Raw genomic sequence first — 22,265 nt, 5'->3', positions numbered from 1 at the left:
AACATGAGTTGCAAAGTAACATTGCTGGATGTCACTTTGTACCCCCTTTTTCACCCACCCCCTTTTTTTTTTTTTTTTTAAGTAAAAGAAACCAAATGTTATAAAACAAACTTTATTAAACAATGTGAGCAAAGTTATATTTGAACATAAATAAATTAGTAAGCCGGTCATAGTGGGTGCTGTCAGTGTAAGTAGGAGCAGAACCCATTGGTGATAACTGCTGAAGGATAAGGTAACTGTGTATTTGACCAGTAGAGGGCACTGCTGCACCGTAACTCCAAGTAATATGTGTGGCGTAGTGATATGGAGAGTTTAGTTTGACAAACATTTCTAATCCCATTTGTTCAACATGAGAATGTCCTTGTCATTAGTTGACAATGATATTTTACGTCTGAAAGGGTATGACTTCAGTAGTATTTAATAAGTGCTTAATTCAGTCACAGTACTAGCTATTGGAATGTTTGAATGCAATAAAAACATTTTGTACAAATTCCTGTTATCTCCACTCAGTAAAATGTTACAATTCTGTTCAATGTATCAAACTTCACCAGCCTTTATCAAACATGTAAAAGTTACAAATTACCTTTTGGCTTTTGACATTCTTGGCACTTAGACCCTCTTAGACATTCACTAATGACCACATTAGAAAGCTCAGAAAACCTTCAAAAATTTGGCAGCTAATAGGACTTTTATAGTGTATGCGAAAGCTACCATGCACTACCAAACAGGCCGTAAAACACCTTGACAGTCAACTTGCTGCATAAAGCGGACACCTTCCTTAATAAGTCCTCAGTGTAACCCTTGTTTGACCAGACTGTCCTTTATAAATCAATAGTCTCGCTGCAGATGCTGAAAGCATCGATTTGTCTGCAAACACTTATGAATTCCTCCTGCACCGATCGGTCTGCCTCTGACGACATGTCCAGGTCCAGGCTCTCCTGTGAGGCTGCGCCCAGTGTATGATAGTGCCTCTGTGGGTCAGCGTGGCCTTGGTGGCCAGACGACGACACGTGGCCTGTACCCCCTTGCTGGAGAAGCTGACGAGCATGTCTCTCTGGGCTCGGGCAGAGGACTAGTGAGGAGCCTCCGAGAGAGGTGCGGTAGAGGGAACAGGAGGATGAGCTGCCCCTCCAACGATCAGGAGATGAACAGCTGGAGGAAGAGGACAGGGAGGGAGATGGTGGAGCACCTACAACAGTCTCTCCTTGAGATTGGGCGCAAGGGGGCTGTGGTTTAGAGGACATCTCCACGCAGGAAGAGGTCCTATAAAGGCCGGGGTCAGCCGAGAGAGGATCACAGAAGCCGTTGCTGGGAAGTGCACAGTGGTTGTTTATGGAGAGATCACTGCAGCGAATAGGCCGTGTAGGGCTAAAGAGGCTCATGGGAAAGAGGGCTTCACTGAAGAGCGCCTCGTCTATGCTGCGACGTAGATTGATGGGAGAAGGTGGCCGCAGATCTGTGGTGGAGTCACTGGTAAATGAGGATCCACCTGAGGGCTCACCACCTCCTCCATCTTCAGGTTTTTCTGAACCCTGTAAGTCCAAATCCAAGTCCAGGTCTCGGTACACCAAGGCCCGGTTGCTGTGGTAGAGGAGGTCCAGACCGTTCAGACTACTACCAAGCCTCTCATCCATCAGAGTGTAAAGAGGAAGGCTCTCTGTCTCTCCAAGCCCAACGGTATCGACAATGGCGAGCTTCTCCTGATGGCTCAGGGTCCACTGGTAGCTCCCAGGCAGGATGGGCGACTTGGACGATAACAGTTCAGTCCAGCAGCTCCCTGCCGCTGGGAGGTGGTCAGAACAGTAGACCGGTTGTGCGACCACCAAGGCTAAGGTGAGACAAACCCCAAGCTCACACAGTCTGCAGCTAAACTGAAAAGCCCACCAGGGCCAAGGGTGGAATACCTCCTCTCCACCTGCAACACCCATAGCGTTGAGAATTGCATACGTCTGCAGTCCTGCACATGCTAAAGAAAACAATGCTGATATACAAACGGTTACAGCTGCACGATCCCAGTCCCGGCTCTCAGCAAAGGGGCAGCGGTTGTAGCGCTCAGCAGGAGTTGGCGACGTGTTATTCAGGTGGTAGATGTGCTTTGAATCTGCCCGCACATAGATGTAGAACACAAAGTAGGCAGCAGACAGAAATGTGGCCAGTGCTACAAAGGTTCCACGAGAGATGAGAGAAAGAAAAAGGCAAAGGGGAGGTTTTTGTTGATAGAACTTCAGTAATGTCACTGGTCCGAATGCAGCACCAAAGTGCAAGACAACCAGGCAGGCCAGGAAACAGGGTCTCTGAAAGGCTGAGTAGGAGAGCTGCATTCTTGAGCGCATGGAGAGGAGAAGGAAAACCAAGCCGAAAGCTGCAGTCAAGCAAGGGAACGGTGCTTCGTAGAGCATCACCGAGGCCTCTGTGGAGGGCAAGAGGCCCTGGTGGCCATAGGCATCGTACAGGAGCGAGAAAGATCTGGTACAACCAGCAGCTAGTAGAAACAGGCTGACCAGGGCAAAGTAGCCACATCCAGACGGGCATCGCAGTGGCAAACAGAGCAGATTGAGCGCTGAGGCTAGCGTTAGCAACACAAAGGCACAACCAGCGCCGTAAACATGTGCCTCCCAGGCCACTCCCCAAGCTGCCATGGCACTGTTCCAGTCGGTGTACAGGGGCACCAACATTGGTTGAGCTGAGACCAGGAAGGGGTTGATTGATTGGTTTGCGGCAGTGGTGTTTTGTGTGGGCTTGACCTCCGAGGAGGTTGTGGAGTCCCAGGTGTCAGAGAGGTTGCAGATCCCAGCACGCTCTTTATTGCAGTCTGGTAGGAAGGTGATGTCGCTGTCGGTCAGGCTGGACATCCAGTCTTCAGTGTACAGAGGAATATGGGCAGTCTCTGAGGGAAAGACAACAAGCAGACATTTAGATAGATAGACCATTGAATAGCTGGTAGGATAGACAAAATTAATATCTGAATGAGTATTTGGAAGAGAACAAGAAAATCTAAAAACTTAGAAATAGCAATAGCTATAAATATCTGCTTTTTATATCACTTAAAAGCTTAATCATCCACGCATGAGAAGACATAGAAGCATTTAATCAGGGTTCAAACTATCTGAGCCAGAAAACAGATTGGCTCAGTTCCAGGGTGGTGAAAGCGTACTTTCCTCCTAATGTGCTAATCCTGTTTAAAAGCTCATAAGAAAGCAACTTCAAACTGAGCTGGGCCTAAAAGAACTGGCATTGGTGTGTGTGTGTGTGTGTGTGTGTGTGTGTGTGTGTGTGTGTGTGTGTGTGTGTGTGTGTGTGTGTGTGTGTGTGTGTGTGTGTGTGTCTGTGTGTGTCTGTGTGTGTCTGTGTGTGTCTGTGTGTCTGTGTGTCTGTGTGTCTGTGTGTCTGTGTAAGAGATCAGCCCACTCAGAACCACAGAGCTACTTTCTTTTGCATTACGTAAGCCATCTGGAGTTTCCATGCAAGTCCGCTTAATTATGATTGTGTTAGACATGTTTTAGCACTGCAAAGGAAATGGTTAAGCGTTGGAAATGAAGGAGTAACCATGTATATATGTGTTTGCGTGAACATTACTGAGACGCCTGCGAAGCTCATCTGCGGCGTACGTGTTTGTGCAGTTCAATTACTGGAGGATGCGAATGGGACGCAGTACAAGTCACTTCACACAGCATAATGCCTCACAGATGGGCATAAGCCTTCTAGTCTTCACATCGCTGAGCTTCACATCATGGACCTTGTTCTTTTCCATAAAACATAACCATCACCTCGTACATGCTATCTTTCCACCTCAGACAGACCAAGAACACGAGACCTTTAGTCTAAGAATAGGAGCTTTAAACTTACTTCATTAAAAAAAAGAGAATCAGATGCAGCAGAGGAGAGGCAGCTTCTAATTGCATCTGTCATGTGCGCACACACTGGCTCATCAGTCATTTTGGTGTAAGCTTATCAGAGACAATCACTCCTCCATAAAGAGCCAGGTGCTTTAGTGGACCACAGAGACGGGGACAAATGAACTGACAGCACAGTAAATCACACAGCAGGCAGGTTTGGTGAAGTGTTGGCTCGTAAAATTTATTTTGCAGTCATTACTGTGTGAGATTGAGGACTTATTTTTTGTGTAAAAATGTCGACAAATGCAGTCAAAAAGCAGCGTTGCAGCTCTTGTCGAAAACAGTGGAAAAAGGGGGGTGTAAATATGTCCAGCGACGACTGGGGAATACATTACAACGGGCGGTAATGTTACGTGCCACTTTAAGAACTTGAATGTGCAGACATCAGCACCACAAAACCCCCAAATCTTTGCGTATAGATTGAAGATGTCTAATTCATTTCCTAAGTAAAACTAAAAGTGGAATTCATGTGGTTTCGCATTTTTGTTTAAAGTCTTTCTCATCTGTCTTTTAACGTACTTTTATGGGTTGTATTCTTGTGTTTTCCATCCCACCCTGTCCTGGTCCCCTAATTCGCTCTTTTGTTTATGATTTCCCTTCAACACCCACATTCAAGAAGAGGAAACTCCCCAAGGTGGGTTTGTTATTTTTAAACTGGGACAGTTTCTCTTTGACTGCCCTTATTTTTACAGGGCTCTTCCCATGCTGTATGTTTTCTGCTTCTGCTGTTCCCTGAATTGCTTATATCCGATGCATGGCAGCTGCTGCTTCCATTATGTTTAACATCTATAGGTCTGCAGCTATTGTTGTTCAGAGGAGAGTAAAATGGTTGTCGGCGTGCGTCTGCTTTTAGCACTCAGTGCAAGATTAGTGTGATGATGCTGAGATGCAAGCAGCCTGAAGGCTTTTCACTTGTTCATGTGTAACTTGTGCAATGTCTTTGTGTGTTCATATGTGTTTGTACTGTTGATATTTGCTGTATTCAAGTACCCCTCGAGAAGAAAGCCTTGCTCTTTAGCAGTTTTAGATCCTCAAGAGTGGCAGAGGATTTCCACAAGTGCTTTTGCAAAAGCTTTAGCACTGCCCTGCTGTCTACTTCTTGTTGGAAGTCTTTATCATTTTTCCTCATTCAACTCCTGACCCCGGGGCCGAAGAACTGTCCCAGGCTGTGATGAAAACATCAAGCTTGAGGAAATATGACCCCACTACCAGCTGCTGCTGCATCTTTCACTGTAGCACGACGCAGCAGTTTTTGTCTTTTGAAGCGTAATCACATCCTCAACAGGAGGAAAAACAAAGATCGATGAGTTTTTTTAGAGGCTTTGTGTTTGTACTGATGCACTGTTTTTTTTAATTAATCCCCAATGAATATTTGATAGCCGAAATTGAAATGCACTGGAGTATATTATTAAAGGCAGGTATGGCAGGGTAGGAAATCAGACAGATGTGTGAACATCAGTTGCCACACATAAGCGGAGTGCTGCTGTTCTGCCAGGAAAGAACAAGCAGTACCAACATTAAGTCCATTTAAATATACTAATTTGCCAGGAGGGAATGACTGAATTATAAACACAGCGTTTGATTTAAATTCCCAGCAGTGTCCTCGGGTGTCTAGAACGGGCACTTTTAACATTATTGTAAATTTAAAATGTTCCTGAAACAATTTCTGATTAATTAACTTGGACAAATGACACAGAATAATAGTTTAAGTCAGTGTATTATAATGCTTAGCAGGCAAAATCTTACATGCTCACTATCTTAGTTAGGCATGCTAGCAAGCAAATATTTGCTAACAGCTGTGGCTTATTAGAAGAAAAAAAAAAATCAATGAAACCTGGTGAATGATCAGGAGATCACAGACATCCTGATGGCACCCTGAATATTTGTACACATTTTCATTTTAAGACTCATCGAAGTGTTTAGGAGCCATGAATGCCTGTAACAAATATCATGGTAATTTATTCAGTAGTATTTGGGATATTTCAGTCTGGACCAGAGCGTTGGACAAACTGACTGACTGACTGACTGACTGACTGACACTGCCATCCCTAGTGTTGTGCCGCTAGAGTTGAAAAAATAAAGAGGAGCCATGTTTAATCTCGTTGAAAGTTATGACTTTGGCAGCTTTAAATGAGGGCATTAAATATGTCAGCGCTCTAACAGGCTTGCACCGTATGACTGCACCGACAATGTCATCCTATCAAAACAGACGGTAGCGGTGTGGGAAATGTGGCCGGGGTGTAAGACAAACACACAGCTGCAGGCATTTTGAATGTGGGGGCCACTGATAAAGTAGGTGGGATTCAGGACAGCGTTAAGCCAATGACTCGTCCGTCCATTTGTTTACTTTCCAGGGCGATGATGATGATTTAGATGCCACTGAGTCAGGCCGACTGGAAAACGTGACGGGTATTGAATTAGTGCCACGTTTAGCCGCCTCGCTAATGTCAATAAATATCACATCTGAGCTGCTGGGTCAGCCGAGCAGCCTGGACAGAGTTTGGTATGTGGTGGCCACAGTACAAGGATGGATCAGAGTGTAATGTTCCACTGCATGCTGCTCGGTCATCTGACACATTCCTGTGGGAACAAGTCTGTCATGTTAGGGACAGTAGGCACATCTACGCTAGACAGACTCAGCCTGAAAACAAAGTGCCTGTGGATACCAACTGAGAGGTCATTTTAACTAATAGAAACATCTAAATTTATTAGATTGAATTAATGATTGAAAGACTTGGAATATGTCCTCCATTGACTTTATACTCTATAACAAATGGTTGAAGAGAGACTTGCGTTGGTCAGGTGTTCATTAACGCAACTAAGCTGAATTTGTAAATAAGCAACTGTCATATCAACATGAAAGCAGAGGATTTGTCAATTTTGTGTTTAAAACTTGTGTTAGCTGCACCGAGGTGGCTGGAAAAGTCCGTTATTGAAAGTTTAAAACAAGACTGATCACTATAAATATTAGATGTAAGTAGTGTTTGATCTTCATCTGTCCTAAAACGATTGAGGTTACAACTAATACAGATAGCAGACGGTCTAAAAGATAGATGAGACTGATCTTCTGAGAATCAGCCCATACACGACTTGTTTCACAGACCGTTTCTTGTGATGAGTGGTTTCTTTTAAGTCTCAGCGATAACTCTGTTAGTCCACAGTCACTATATTTATGTCTTAATCTCTTTGGGTTTTGTAAACCTTTATGGTCTCACCTTTAAGGCACCATAAGCTGTAGATCAGCCACGGTAATAAAGATGATGAATTCTTCTAATGGGCAACAACCACATGCGCATCTTTAATTGGCTCCGTGTTGATTCTGCATCATGAAACTGAGAGCTCCATTTACTTTCCATCAGATTGCCTTCTTTTTTCAATTTGGCTCACCTCAGAAAAAGCAATTTAGAAGAACCTTGTGGAGAAGTAAGAGGAGGAGCCAGTTGTGTGTGCTGGGAGATGTGAGGCTGCTTCTTAAATAGTTGCACTTAATGCAGAAGTACCCGCTGTGGATCAATTACAGCATATGGCAAAGCTTATATGATACATTTTATGTGCAGCATATATTTGTAACTGCTGATTTTTGCTTTAGGGAGGATCCATTGGAATGGCAGGAAGACTACTAATATTATCGCTTCACTCGCTCACTAGTGTCACACCAAGAGAGAGAGCCCCATAGCGTCCCATCATCAGCGAATGGCACATTTGATGGGTCTATTTTTGAAAATCACTTGACAACATCTGCTATTCTGGGCGAGGTAATGTGGGTTACATCTGCTCCTGTGAACTGGGCTGAAAGTCACTCTTTTAATAAACATATTTTAACAAAACTCAGGTTCATGATGAAGAATATAGATATAGAAGGGCTTTTAGGTTGATATTACATCATTGTAATATTGTGGGGGAATCTTGCTTAATGGAAAAATGTAGTGATGAAAAAACAAAAGCTGACACAAAACACATCACAGCACCACAGTGTTACACTAGGTGACATGTTCCCTCATTTCCACGGGCATAGATGCTACAGTTTTAACTAACTAGAGCACCAAACATTTATTGATCCACAGCTGAGTTGGTTCATCGAGATAAACTGCTGTTGGCTCCTCCGAAATTAAAAAAAATACAGAATACTGCCATCCAGGATTTAATCTAATATATTATCCACAGTATTTGCACCTATTGTTTTTGTATGTTTCGATGTCTAACCAGGTAATAAATCACAAATATATAATAAGAACAATTTGACACTCAATGAATAGATTCCAAAACTGAATCAATTGTAATTTATTTATTGAAACTAATGTGTGCAGCGCTTCATTTTAAAGTAATCTGCTGTCATTGGCTAGCATTGAATCAATACTTGTGTTTGCCTTTAAAGGCAGCTATTGCCGTCGGATCGATGTTTATTTATCTGAGACACGGCAGAGAAATATTTGTTTATCGAGTGAGCATTTTTCCCCGTCTGCTCTGTTCTCAGGAGTTCTCCAGAATCACAGCTTGAATGAACAGTTTTCTGCTCCCGTTGGAAGCAATTAGTGGCTTCAGGCAAAGGATGCAGGGTAATTGTTTCTCGCAGTCCTGACAGATTCACGGATACCGAAACAGCTACAGGACGGCCTATGAAACAAACAGCATGCAGTCCTTTTAGTTGCCCTTCTAACAGGATGGCAGTGCAAACTCATGCTTCACGCAGATGGGATTTGAAGTAAGTTACAGTGTTTGTTTACATCTGAGGGATTTGTTTGCTCACCTGTGCTCTGTGGCAGGGATGGTGTTAGCAGCTTAGCGGATGGCGTGGAGATGCCTGCCAACCTGGTGTCACCATCCCCGTCTGCTATAGGAACCACACCTTCCTCAGCCTCCTCATCCTCTTTATCCGCTTTGCCTGGCAGCTCTGGGGAGACACATGCAGTTTAACCTCAAAGTGATCGGGGATACAATTAAAGAACACCACACTGTAGCTCCAAATAGTCTGAGAAAAACAGATTAGCAAATCTGGAGCCTGCCGAAAGAAAGTTTAACCCTCTCTGCTCTCTGCTCACAGCACATCTGAGACTTAGGACTGCAGAAAATGGAAGGGCTATATTTCTTAACCCAGTTCTGTCAAATGGATCGGCCTATCATCCACTTAGTTGTAGCCAGTCATCCATGGCGCAGTAGTCTGGCCCTCTGCAGTCTAATTACATTGACATCCTGATGTGTGCGTGCATGTTTATGAGTGTGTGTGTGCTCGAGTGTGTACATCCTGGTGCATCGCAAATCCAGACCCCTTGTTCAATCATCTGTCTTAGTGCGATAAAGTGGAGGCAAACAAGGACAAGCATTTTATACAGAGCAGGAAGAGAGAGAGAACGGAGAGAGGAAGCACGAGACAAACAGAATAAGAAAGTAATGCGTACATGACAGAGCAACATCATTCTCTTTTCCCTTTGGTACTCTCACAAAATATGTTGTCACAGTCAGCCCTCTGCACAGGATTTGTATGTTTTACAACACAGTGCAGCAGTTATAAATGAATGATGGACTAGATGAGATTTGGGATGATATTCAGTGAGTGAATCTGTTGGGGGAAAAAAGTAATGAGCCGACTCTGTGCCAGGTACAGTGTTAGTTTATAGCTTCAGAATTAATATTAATAAAAGATACCGAGGTATAATGCTAGTGGGAAGAATAATGAGCTCAAAAAAAAAAAAGTCATAATGGCTACGAGGCAAGCTACTATCGTACGGTATAATCTGGGTCATGCTCGTAACACCCGAGTTAATTGTAAGTTTTAGAAGTCTCCAAAGTAAAATCTGCGCCTCACTTTATTTTACTGTAGGGCTCCACACAGCTGGAGATCTGTCTCAGCCAAAGCAGGGGGGGAATAATAAGTAACACAGACAAGTGCTGTACATGTACACACCTGCACATGCAACACAACGCAGATGTTATCTTTTCAAAGTCCCTCAAGTCCACTGACAAGTTCTCGTGAGGAAATTCTCAAGTCCTCATTTTGTGACCTAAAGGTGCTCTGTAGAGTTTCAGTGCTTTATTCTGAGCTACGTACTGTGAATACAAATTAAACTACTGTAAGTTACTCAAAAATCTTGTCGAGATCTTAATTTGTGCATCTCGTAGTTTTAAGAAGAGCTATGTGAACGGAAGGCTTAAAGCTACTAAACATGAATGTTAACAATGCTGGACTTTGCACTAGGGTTTTTTACAGATAGTCAAATTAAGATAAGTCGCTTTCATTGAAACGATCTTGTTGCCACCACCGTTTTGTTTTCACAGTTACGCTGTTGTTTGTTGAGCATGTCAAGTGAACTGGAAGTGTAGCCTCTGCACGCCACAGCCAGATCACTGCAGCGTCTCAGATCTGCACTACTGACACCCTGATGCGCCTGTAGATTAAATTACAACATCTAACAAGATCTGCCACAAATGAGATATAAGGACAGTAAACAGCGACTCACTCACTCCCTCATTCACGCACACACAGTACGAACAGTGGAACTCGATCCGTTAGCACATCTAAAGTGAAATTACTGATGACCAGCAACAGAAACACAGCTGACGCAGCAAAATAAAATCAAAAGGGGATTAGACTTACTCATTGAACAGCTCAACATCACACGTGTGCTGAATGATCATTTTACCTAATTGGTGCAAACATAATTTTTTTGGCCTTCATGTTCTATCTGTTGTTGAAGAAGAATCCCGCTGCGTCTTAACCTCGGGCTGTGGATGGATATTTCTTTGCACACTCACACAGAATGCAAATTTAAGTTTCATCCAGAGATGTAGCCTACACTGAATTTAAAGTAGCACCACAGTGGGCAAACTTTTTGAGGCAATGATGGCCATTTTGATGTGGTAGTTATTCGCAGTGCGTCGTGTCTCACAAGCTCCTCATTGTCTTCAGCTTCCAGAAATAATAAACAGAAGATGATGGTGCACTCCATTATACTCTGCTTTGTCTACGCAAGCCCGCAGAGAGTTAGCGAGAGAATGCATGTGTGGGTTTGTAACAAACACACTGGGCTTAGAGTGATGAGGAATGGGTTGGATAGCAGTGCAGAGATGCTCCTAATCATACACATAAAAATGGGGCATTATGACTGAGACATCTCATCTTAATCTTTTCTTACTGTACTTGCACAACATTGCATCATGTGTTGCTAATTTGGCTCTTCGTGGCACTTTCTAACTCCTTTACACTCTCGGGTCGTGCTTTAAAATCAGTTGAGAAATAATTCAGATTGCTCTACAATTGCATATTTGCATTAGTCTGGAAAATTCAGCCTGAGCGCTGGGGGGTCTAATCCCAAAAAGAAATTCATCCAGTTTTCATGAACTCTGGTTAAAGGAGTCATTATGAGAAGATTGACATAATATTAAAATCACCCCCCTATTTTGGACCCCTTTCCATGGAAATTCTTCACCAGGCCATCAGATATTCATGTCACATGCTCTGTGTGTAAAGAAATTTCCATAATCAATTAATCTGTCAATGGCCGTGCTTTAGCTGTTTGGTATAGCGCTCGGATCACAGAGCCAATATATCCTTGCAGGTATTAATGGAGAGTGTTAAGGATTTAGTCTCCTCCATGCGTGTTCCTACAGCATACAGTAATGGAAAAGATGGGAGGAGGGGAAAGAATGAGCAGGATAAATGAATTTGGAAGAAGATGAAGAGCAGTGGCTATCTGAAATGCTTTAGAGAACCTACATTTTCAACCCCCACATCTCATCAGCCGCGATTCCCCAGTTCTTTTTCCACTCTCTCCTCTCATAATTGCCCTTTGCTATCGGGTGTCTGAGTGTCCCTTAGTAGGATTTGACACAGATGCAGAGCATTGCTGTTTTTTTAGAATATATATATATATATATATATACCTGACAGCCTCCTCAGGAGCAACAGCACACAGCAAATGCTCTCTCGATCAATGAAAATCCACCCTTTTGTGAGGTGAAGATGTTCCACACCATGATTCACCCTCTGTAGCTTTAAGATAAATTACAGCTCACAGAATATTCACATTGGAATAATGTATGATAATGCTGGGGTGCCGTGCTTTCATTTTCATATTAGTCTCCTCCTGTGTCCTTTTGGCAAGGTGTGCTCGTTTGAACACTGCAAGACTCCCGTTCAATACTGCTTCGGTACATAATAACACCCTATCCTATTGGTTGCCATTTCTCCATGGATGGCCAGATGCTTCTTGCATCCCTGTCAAGACATTTTCAGCCTTCAAAGCAGCCGTAGCAGACATCTCGGCCCATAGAAAAAGGTGACAGGGATTTGTGTTTGTACAGAGGCAAACGACTGCAAAAGGAGGAGGGGAGCAGGAGGAGAGAGTAAATGGCAAGGAGCATGTTCAGCATCCATGAGCAGCGACTGGTGAGCGGATGGTCCCACAGGAGAGGTTGGGGTTTCGCTGAGTACGCGCTTGGAATACTGATACATGGCCACAGCAGCCCCCCCCACCACCACCAAGGCGACGCCCCTGTCTTTTCTGTACGCCACACAACCAAAAACAAGCGCAGACACAACACTGGGCGCCGTAGACCAAACATAACATCACCACTTTCAACACAAGTGGGGGATAAGATAACTGGAGTAGTCGCTTTCCTACACTGCTAAAAAAACATTCACTCTCAGCCTTTATTCTAACTAAACAACTGTTAATGTACTTTTTGACAGAATCCGTTGCTATCTCTAAGTATCCAAGAGCTTATTCTCAAGGCCTATTTTTGACCTTGGAAAACAGCAGTTGACAAAAAAAAATCTCAGTCTCGTAGCAAATTAGCACACTTCATCTGCAGAGTAAGATTATGTCATGTAATTGAAAGCTCCTGAACAGCAGCTCAATCAACCTCTGCATTAGATTTTGTCAAGAAATAAGCTAAAAGTAGTTTAAAATAAGATCATTTGAGAGAAACTTAAAACAAGAAACATAAATTATGTACCAACTTAAAATCTATATTTTAAGGGATGAATTAATGCAATAGGTGTAATAAGGAGCTGGAAACGTCTCAAGCAAATGTTATAAAATTGTTAAATTAACAGATATTAAAGTTTATGAGCAAAAATAATAGCATTTGGTATTATTAATGTATTTATTGTTTTTTTTTTACACCAAATAGATTGTGTAAAAAGGGTAATAAGAATATAACATAACATTTTGTTGGGATTAATTGCTTTGTTACTGTTTTGCCTAATGGCTTGTGTAATTGTGATTTATGGATGGAAATCGACTTAAATTTCATAATTAAAAAGATATATTTGTACTGATATAAATGGGCATTTAGTAGCACCATTAACATACAGATGGTAATCGGTATGCACGAGCAGAATATCATTATGTCCTACACATGCTGAGTGAGACACGTCAGTGTTTGTACATTCGCCAAACAATCATGGTTTTATCAGATGGATATCCCCTGGATGAGAATAATAGACTCATCATATTCTGGCCCAACCTTTGACCCTACATGATGAATGTGTCTGCACCTGGAGGTGGATGTTCCTCTGAAGATACATTAGGCACACAGACACAAGACTGCCACAGTGTTGGGGGATGGGCCTTGAAGGACGAGGCGCTCCTTTACTGCCGTGCCTCAAAGTCTCCGGAAACCTACTGGCTACCAATGGCTGTTTTAGCTCATCATTGTTCCTGTTTGGTGCTCTGTGGAGAGCAAAACCCCTGTCGAGCGGCAGTCAGTCACATATTCTTTCCTTCCATTCACTGAAGTAATGGCTTATGCAATGCTGGACTGGAATTGCTGCTTGAAAACTCATTATAGACTGTTAAAGGGATTAGTTAAGATTTGTTGAAATTGGGTGGCGCGAATTACTCACTGGTAGCAATTGTGAAATGCAAAATTAACTTAGGGTTTGGATGGGGCCAGTCAACAACAACACATCACACAAAAAGCTTTTGAACTAATCCCGACCGATTGCACAACAGATTTTGATGCAAACATTAGAAATACAATGATGTTCCATTCCTCTGTAGATGGGTTTGAATGCTATATTGTGGTACAACTCCCATCTCTGGAAGCTGTCTTGCTGCTGAGATGTATTTGTCCACAAGATCAGTAGCCTGACCTAATGTCTATCCATCAAAAGCAGCAGAATAGAGCCACATTATTTCAAAAATTCTTAACTATATCATTCAGATACTCTCTCTGAGTGGGATAAACAGAGACTCCAACATATAACCCACCACTGCAATCATGTACATGTTGATCTGAGACGTACTTGATGATTGTTGACGGAGTATCAATAAGATCTGTATTTCTGCTAATGTGGAGCTTTGACTACTCACCATGTCAGAAATGTCACTGATCGAGCCGAACTGTCTGCAGCCTTTTGACAGCTGGCTATTGAACACTTAAGACCTGCCTGCACATGATTGATCACATCCATAGAGTGAGTCCAGCCACTATTGATTTCTTTAACTTTGCTTACCTCCTGCTATTGGGAAGTTAACCCTTTGGCTCTGAGTTGTGCTTGTTATGGATTCCGGCACTAGTTTGCGATCGATCCCCATGGCAGTGCCGATTACCCCCGGCTGTTCCTCCACGGGCCACGGCCTGGCCTCGGGAAAGCCCAGGTCAGCCTCACTCCGAGTGGGGTGAGCTCCTGTCGTCGTGGCCTCTCCAGCATGGAGGGTGACATACATGGTGTGTGAGGACGTAAGGGGAGTAACAGGCCCCAGAGGGTGTCTGCTGGTCTCCACCAGTCCTGGGTTTGTTGTGGTGGTTTGAGTCGCTGCCTGTGTCAAAGCAGTGGGAACTGTAGTTTCTAGTGCTATCGTCGAGAAGATCTTTTCTGTAAAATCACCATCCTCCTCTTTATCAGTGTGCACCCCTGGGAAGTGTTGTGCAGTATCACCCATGCTGGGTCCGACTGCTCGTGCGGTGCCCCATGGTGGGTGGGTATGTGTTGCATTTTGTTCAGGAGTGCGTGTGATGGTGGGATTTTTGGTGAACACAGTGTTTCTGATAGAACTGCTTGTGGGAGAGTAGGAGTCTGAAACAAGGGTATCATTGTCGCTTTGCGCTATGCTGCTGTGTGGAGAATCTGATGTCCCCGTGGGAAGTGATTCTGCTCTTATCTTTGTCACACTGATTAGGAGCCCCTGAGTCGAAGTGGTGGCTGGTTCAGAGTCTGCAGAAATGCTCCCTTCCCCTGAACCCGAGTGGTCTTGCAAGCGATCGATTGGTTCTGTCAGCCCTTTGGCGGTTGTGGTCAACGCCACAGCCTTTTCGTTACTGTCTGAGCTCCAAAAGGGGATACTGAACGGTAGCTTTGACAGAAACGGGATAAACCGGTAATAGGTTTGTTTATCTTCAGGAGGGTTTTCTCCTGATGGCGTTACTCCCCAGACAGCGTCTTCGTCAGCTACAGTGTGCCTGTGAAGTAGCAAAAAACACCAGAAGCAGAAAGCCAGGGTCCGGAGGAGGAGAAGCATGCTGTCGACAGTGGCGCACGGATCGGTCACATGTTGTTCTCCATTCTCCTGCTCCCTGAGGCGGGTCTGGCTCGCTGGCTCTCCGGCAAAATGGCCTAAAAGACAAGAACACACAGGACACTGAGTGACACATTTTTCATCCACTCTCGGATGGCTAAATTTGAGTTGACAGAATCTTTATAGAATTTGCATCTGTTCATTTTTCTTTTCATCGAATATTTTTGGAAGGCCAAGTTTCGGTTTGTTCAGAGTGTGACCTGCTTTTCAGCCGTTTTGCAGACTGTAAAGTAAATCAAGTATAGAAACTATGCCACCCATTACATGCGACTGCTGAAGTTAGCGGGCTAAAAAAATGCCACCCACCACAAATCACAACAAGAACTTAAGTATTATGGACACCCCACAATTAGTGGTGTCCCGTTAGATGTGGTGGTCAGTATTTATGTCATGCTGTTGCTCACATGCATGCTGTGTCACAGTGGTTGGGCGGCTACATGGACTGACCAATTAGAGAAAGACCTTCCATCCATATGTATTCTATTGAGTGAGAAATGGTCAAGGAATAATGCGTGCATGAGTAGAGTTGGGGGAGGTTAGTGAAGAATTAGGGCCCGGGTTGCCAACATAAGAATAGAGGGACCTCTTTTTCTTTTGTGGAGCGCTGAGTGGTTCAAAGTCACTACCCTGTTGCCTCAGTGAAAAGACTAGAGCACTAAAGGAATTTCCCCTGTGAGAACAACAACCTGTATGCTTTCGCTGTACTTAACTCCACACTAACCCCCCGCCCCCCTCCTCCTCCAGTTTTGGCCTTGCTCTCTTTCAATCTCAGATTTATTTGTTCTTTAAAGCTGTGGGAGAAAGATCTGTTTGTGTGGGAGTAAAAAAAAAAAAATCAATATTCACAGAAATCCGCTATCTCAGTGAAGTACTCTCCAGCTTCTTTTTTATGCGCTCATTCTCTTTATGAGTTCTTCACACTTTTTTCGTCATTGTCAGCCTCTGTTCTTCAGTCTGACATGTTTATATACGACTCACTTTCCCTCTACTCTCTCTCTCTTATTGCTATTTTCTGTCGTACTCACACACAAGATCAGTCATGGGAGTCTCAGGCTCGTTCTCACTGATCAGGAGAGCAGGGACTTGACCTGCCGTCTCCCCCTCTGTTCCCGCCCAGAGGGATGAAACCAACCTGGATACACAGTCAGATGCCGAGATATGAAGACTGACTACCGGGGGGGGGGGGGGGGGGGGGGGGGTCAAACATAGAGCTTCCCACACACTGCCTAGTTTTAGCATTTTTGACTGAACAGCATGAAAATCAGTTTCCAATGAGGTGAGGTTGTTTTTAGATGCCTGTGTGCTCAGGCTTGCACCAACCAACCCACACATAGTCACAGTTCATGCGTGCAGAGATATGATTGTAGATGAATTTAAATCTGACTCGGCACGTTAGCGCAATTGTGAACTTGTTCGCCCACATGTACAGTACTGTTCTGTAGTAGGTACACACACCCACACAAGACATTTTGCCAGCAAGGAAGGCCATTAAATTATTAAATGCTGCCCTTAAGGTGCTGTAGCTTTCTAGAGGAGCTATGTCTATTTTATTGTACATAGAAACATTTTAGTTAATTAATTAGTTGTGAAGTCTGATTGCCTTTTTGTTGATTTGATGCATAACTGATCAATTATTTAGACAGCAGGGAATATGTATAATTTATTTTGGCTACCATTCTCACATTTCACTCCAGTATCATTTTTCCTCAGTATCATCTGGTGAGGTAAAAGGAATCTCACGTAGAGCACAAAATGCTTTCTTTCCTTCACAGTATATCTTTCAGCATGTTTTAAAGTTTATAATCGTAGAATCACTCTATATTTAATGGTAAACAAAAAAGCCAAACTCCACCTAAAGACAACTGTTCTCTAACCCAAGGGGACAACAGTAATATTACAGCTACTGAGACTGATTAAGGACTCAACTTTGTACTCTCACTGAGGGAAGGTGTCAAACTGGTACGCTCTGGTCTAATTGAAGCCATGTATGCAGATGTGACTGTGATTATATGTAAGTGCATGTATAGTGATGATACACAGGCAAACTAATGTGACATTTTTCCTTCTTGAATTTCAAACTTCACTGCGCCATCGACTGTAAATCTGAAGTAACTGAAGTAAATTCAGTTACTGAGGTCAACTTCATGGTCACTCTCAGTACACAGTGTATTTGTTTGATAGTGGATTTTGAACGTGCCAATATGTTGGATGGGCAGATGCGCAATGGGCAGATGCATAGCGAGCAGACATATAGCAGCAGCCAATGAGAAAAGAAGAAAAAAAGAAAAACCACTCTCAAGTTTTGCGAGCGGGAGAGTAATGATAGTAGTTGTGCTCTTGGGAATAACAGTCACGCACTCCGTCCAATTCTGGACACGCTCAAAGCATGGGTTTCTCCTCACAGGCTACAATAGTGCCCTGTATTCCATACAATGTGTGCTAAGCTGTTTGAGTTGCCCACACGACTCCTTTACATCCCCATGTGTATATCGTAATTGCACTTGCTAATTTTGGCTGCGATATGCTATGCACAGGTTAAATATATGGGTGCAGTCAATGTGATATCTATAAGACCTAATATAGGTCAGTGTGTTGCTTATATTTATGTCATTTTTTTCTCTATGTGCTATGTATGCATATTCACCTCTGTATGATTGCGTATGGACATGAAAGTAAAGTGCCAAAAAACGTTATTATTCAATTTCACTATTTAAACAAACTAGTAATTAAGCCAGCAATTAATTATCGACGGCACTAGTCACTAATTAATCAAAAAACCGCACCACTTGTGTTACTCTGTAATTCCAGATTGGGCCTTTAACTTTCTTGTCACCACTCATCACCACATCAAACACATGCCTGTTAGTGAAGGCATTGTCTGGTTTGACAGGCAGCAGAGCAAGTGGAGAGGAACTATAAAAAAGTGTCTGTTGGGAATTTACAAGTTCCCTCTATTATTTTGCTGCCGTTTTGTCTCGCTGCTCCTGACAAAGATGGGGCCTGCCACTGTAGTGTGCTCAGTGGAGCAAAGACGGAGAGGAGAAGAGGCAGGAGAAAAGGGCAGGGAGCAAAAGACAAGGGCAATAGATGAGAGAGAGACAAAGACACCATACTGACATTCAGTCGTGGCATTCTTAGTCCAGGAGAGTCTCCCTAATGCTCATTGAAGTCTGTGCCAGAGCCTCTTTTATTAACTCTGTAAACAGGCCCTTGTCTTTCAATTTAGTCTGTGCTGTGTGTTCATGAGAAGCCCCCACTCTCTCACTCTCTTTCAGGACCATCAGCCATCTTGATCTCAATCAGCGTCAAACCTGCTGTGCCATATTTTGAAATTAATCTGACAGCAGTATTATAGCATTACAAACCCCTCTGTGATCAGTGTGATTAGAAAAAGCCCGCTGTAGTCAAGCTAACAAGAGAGAAAAGGCCGAAGAGATTAGTGCAGTCTCTCAGAATGAAAGTAAAAGGAGGAGGAAAGAAAAAGCAAAGCTATGAAAATAGAGGTGGAAGAGAAATCTCGTGACTGAATTAGATGTGTGTGCCACTCCTGAGTGATTGAAAGGCAGAGGCTCTACAATGAGGGGAGTCACAAATGGAGACGGATAGACTGTGGCCAACGTGATTACTATTTAACAAACCCGCAATAAGCACGGAAAGGCCCGAGGATCAATGACACAGTCTGGGCTGATGGAGTCGTTTACCTCTCTGCAGATGGTCACTGTTGTAGGTGACATTTGTGTGTTTCTGAATCTGCTGCGTGGGTGTGCATATTTACAAGCACTAGTTTTCACTCTAGTATTATTTCCATGGTAATGTGTAGGTGCACTTGTATTTGAGTGTGTATCTACATGTGCATCCTCCCACGTGCTGTTGGGTCCCATATTTTCGATGGCAGCCCTTTAACATCACAAGCACTATCTCCCATCTGAGGAGTCAACTTATGGCTTTTTCCTGTTGTCCTCTCCTGACTTTGATGCTACCCGGGGACGTCAATACCGCACAGATTCAATCTGACTGGCCGCTTTAAGCCAGCAGGGATTTATTCTGCCTAAAGCAGCACATTTGAAGGGCTTTATAAAGTGTTAGAGAGCTTAACGTGGCACAGAAGTGTCTCTCCCTCCATCTATCTAGTAGTCATTATGGTCATGACAAATTCTTGTGACAGTTTATGAAAGGGAAATGTGCAGAACAACCAAGAAAACAATTACATTTGATATGAATAATGTTTTCATTTTACAGAAGTATTTAAGACCCAGGAGTCATTTTACGGTTGGTTCATTTCATCGTTATGGACAAGACTACAATGTCTATGTCAATAGACATTGATTACATATTACATGCTATATCAATATTGTAATTTAAAATGAGCACGTCAGGTTATTGATATTCTAGAGTATCATGTTTCATAGTATGCCTGCCTGCTGTTTCCAGTCTTGATGCTAAGCTAAGCTAATAGGCTGCAGGCAGTAGTCTTAAGTTTACCGACGGGATGAGAGTGATATAGATCTTTTCATGTAACTCTAATGCAGAAAGCATCCCAAAATGTCAAACTTGCAAGTAGGAAATTGCACAATAGCACATGCCAATTGAAAAAAACAGAAAAAGTATCTGTGCATATACTACTACTGATGTTTCATCAATCTCTTTTAACTATATGATTGAATATTCAAGTTTATTCTTTGGCATCTAACTTGTGAGGTGCGAGGGACAGATCCACATATAGAAATGGTGCCACCAGCTACAGTCAATAGTTTCTGGACTTCATCGACCTTAATGAGAGCTGCTCTCATGTCTGAGAATAACCATGCCTTTGGTCATGAGTCTAAATGAGCAGCATCACAGGCAGGTTGCGTACATCCTGCAGGCTTTAAAACCACACAGCATCCTGAGTCATGCTATTTACAAACAAGATTAATGTCTTGCTACTCTAAGCTGTTAGGTTTCCTCTGGTGATTCTTTGAAACGCCAACTTACAAATCCTATTTCCACACACAGAATTCCTCTCAGAACATTAGTTGTGCTATGAATAACATCTTTTCTCCTGGGAAAACTTGTTGATTCACTTAAATATCATGTATATCTCAGAGATATCTCAGATTAATTTGATTCTTCAAACATCTTCCATGCCTTTTATACTCCACCTCTTAAAAACGCCACTTTGGCCACTCATTAAACGTATTCCTCATGCTTGAGAAAGACACTAATAGTGCCCGGCTAATGCTTGTGTTAGCCCTGGAGCTGATGAATGCAGTGAACCTGCCGATTATAAAGGACGCTCTCAAACACAGGCGTTCCGCCGGCTGCCTTTGCCATGGTGACAGCAGAAGCCAAAGACGTCTCGCTAATCCCCAGGATTTGAGCACCTTTTGGACTCCGCTGTTCTGCTTGTAGGACTGTGCTGCACTCACATGCAAATGGCCAGTCACACACACACACACACCCATGCTTGCAAGGTTTCTAATACCAAAACACACACACACACACACATGCATGCATGTATTCTGTACATCTTTGTCCTTAAATTGAATGAGTAAACATGGACATGATTGCATTCTCCACGTCTAATATTCATGATAATAACAGATATTAACATCTTTATATATCAGCTTTACCCAGATGACACACACCAACATACACAGTTCTTCCTTCTCTATACATTTACCACTAAATGGTTCCCTCTGGTCTCTGCTAAAAACCACAAGCTTCTATGTGTTATTCAGAAATACAGTCTGTGTGTGTGTGTCAGTGTGTTTACCCACAGCTGCAGCTAGAGTGTGTGTCTCAATATGTAACAGCATGCATTATTGGAGTCAGACGCACACATCCCTATTCCTAGATGCAAAGCAGCTGATTAACACACACATGCAGACAGAGAGAGAGAGGCACAGCTATGTGTACAGGCGGATGAAAACATGTCTGCTTACCCGCAGATGTATGGAATAAGACGTGGAATCCACAGCCAGTGGTGTGTGTGTGTGAGTGTGTGTGTGCTGCGGGAGAGAACGTCTTTCTGAGCCTATGTAGGTTCGTCTGTGTGGAACTGAGTTCCAGCCTCCCTCCCACTCTCTCTCTCTCCCTCCCTCTCTCTCTCTCTCTCTCTCTCTCTCCCTCCCTCCCTCTCACTTTCTCTATCTCTCTCGCTCACTGCATCACTGGTCCACTGTGTGTCTCCCATAACAATGTCTGTGGTCACACCTCACCGAGCAAATTGTTCATTAGCAGAGATCACCCAGTGCTGCGGACACTGGGAAACAGAGTTAGGCTACAATAGCTTATGCAAACACGCATGCAGAATATGACATGCACAGCCTTTACACACCTGCATGTGCACGCAGACACAAGCTGTAAGCTGGTTGAAATTAGAATGCAGCTGTTTGCAAGTGCTATATTTAGACCTAATATAACCAGTATGCTGATGTAGACGTTTTTGTTTCTGCAAACAAGTCCACCACTAATCTGTATGAAGTCAGCTTATCTTCTTCTCATGTCAAACTTTAACAGATAATTCCAATCTATTGCAACTAGGCTCTCGCTTTTGTCGTTTTGGCCATCATTCCTGTTACTGATGATAACACTAGACTGTCACTGTTGAGATCTGCAACAAATCTTTGATTTAAATCAAATTAAATGACAAAATAGGCTACTTCATTTGTAGTTTCTCAAAACTGTTACCAATCGTAGCTCACAGTTTTCAGATCTGACACTACTGTGGTTACAGTTTGGTTAAGTTTAAGAAACCAATGATGAAACAGGTAGCAAATTGCAAGCCGCACATTTTATTGCTCCCCTCCATCTGCAGACTTTGTGGCACATCATCAAGCACATGGATATATTAGAAAAACTGAATACA

The 22,265-nt window shown here is 43.1% G+C and overlaps 1 protein-coding gene across 1 annotated transcript; it reads right to left on the bottom strand.

Moving 5' to 3' along the window:
* Nucleotides 1–96: 96 nt before the first annotated feature.
* prrt4b (proline rich transmembrane protein 4b) lies at nucleotides 97–21,399 on the bottom strand. Its single transcript, XM_070854228.1, has 4 exons — nucleotides 21,340–21,399; nucleotides 14,353–15,453; nucleotides 8,644–8,787; nucleotides 97–2,887 (listed from the first exon to the last, which is right to left on the bottom strand). Exons 2-4 carry the CDS (start codon nucleotides 15,356–15,358, stop codon nucleotides 822–824), a joined length of 3,216 nt encoding a protein of 1,071 aa, XP_070710329.1. The 5' UTR covers nucleotides 15,359–15,453; nucleotides 21,340–21,399; the 3' UTR covers nucleotides 97–821.
* Between the last annotated feature and the right edge of the window lie 866 nt (nucleotides 21,400–22,265).

The sequence above is a fragment of the Pempheris klunzingeri genome, chromosome 22, assembly GCF_042242105.1.
Source record: "Pempheris klunzingeri isolate RE-2024b chromosome 22, fPemKlu1.hap1, whole genome shotgun sequence".
In the NCBI taxonomy this organism is placed as follows: Eukaryota; Metazoa; Chordata; class Actinopteri; order Acropomatiformes; family Pempheridae; genus Pempheris; species Pempheris klunzingeri.
Note: the sequence above shows the minus strand (reverse complement) of the source record. Positions and strands in the feature narration are given on the sequence as shown.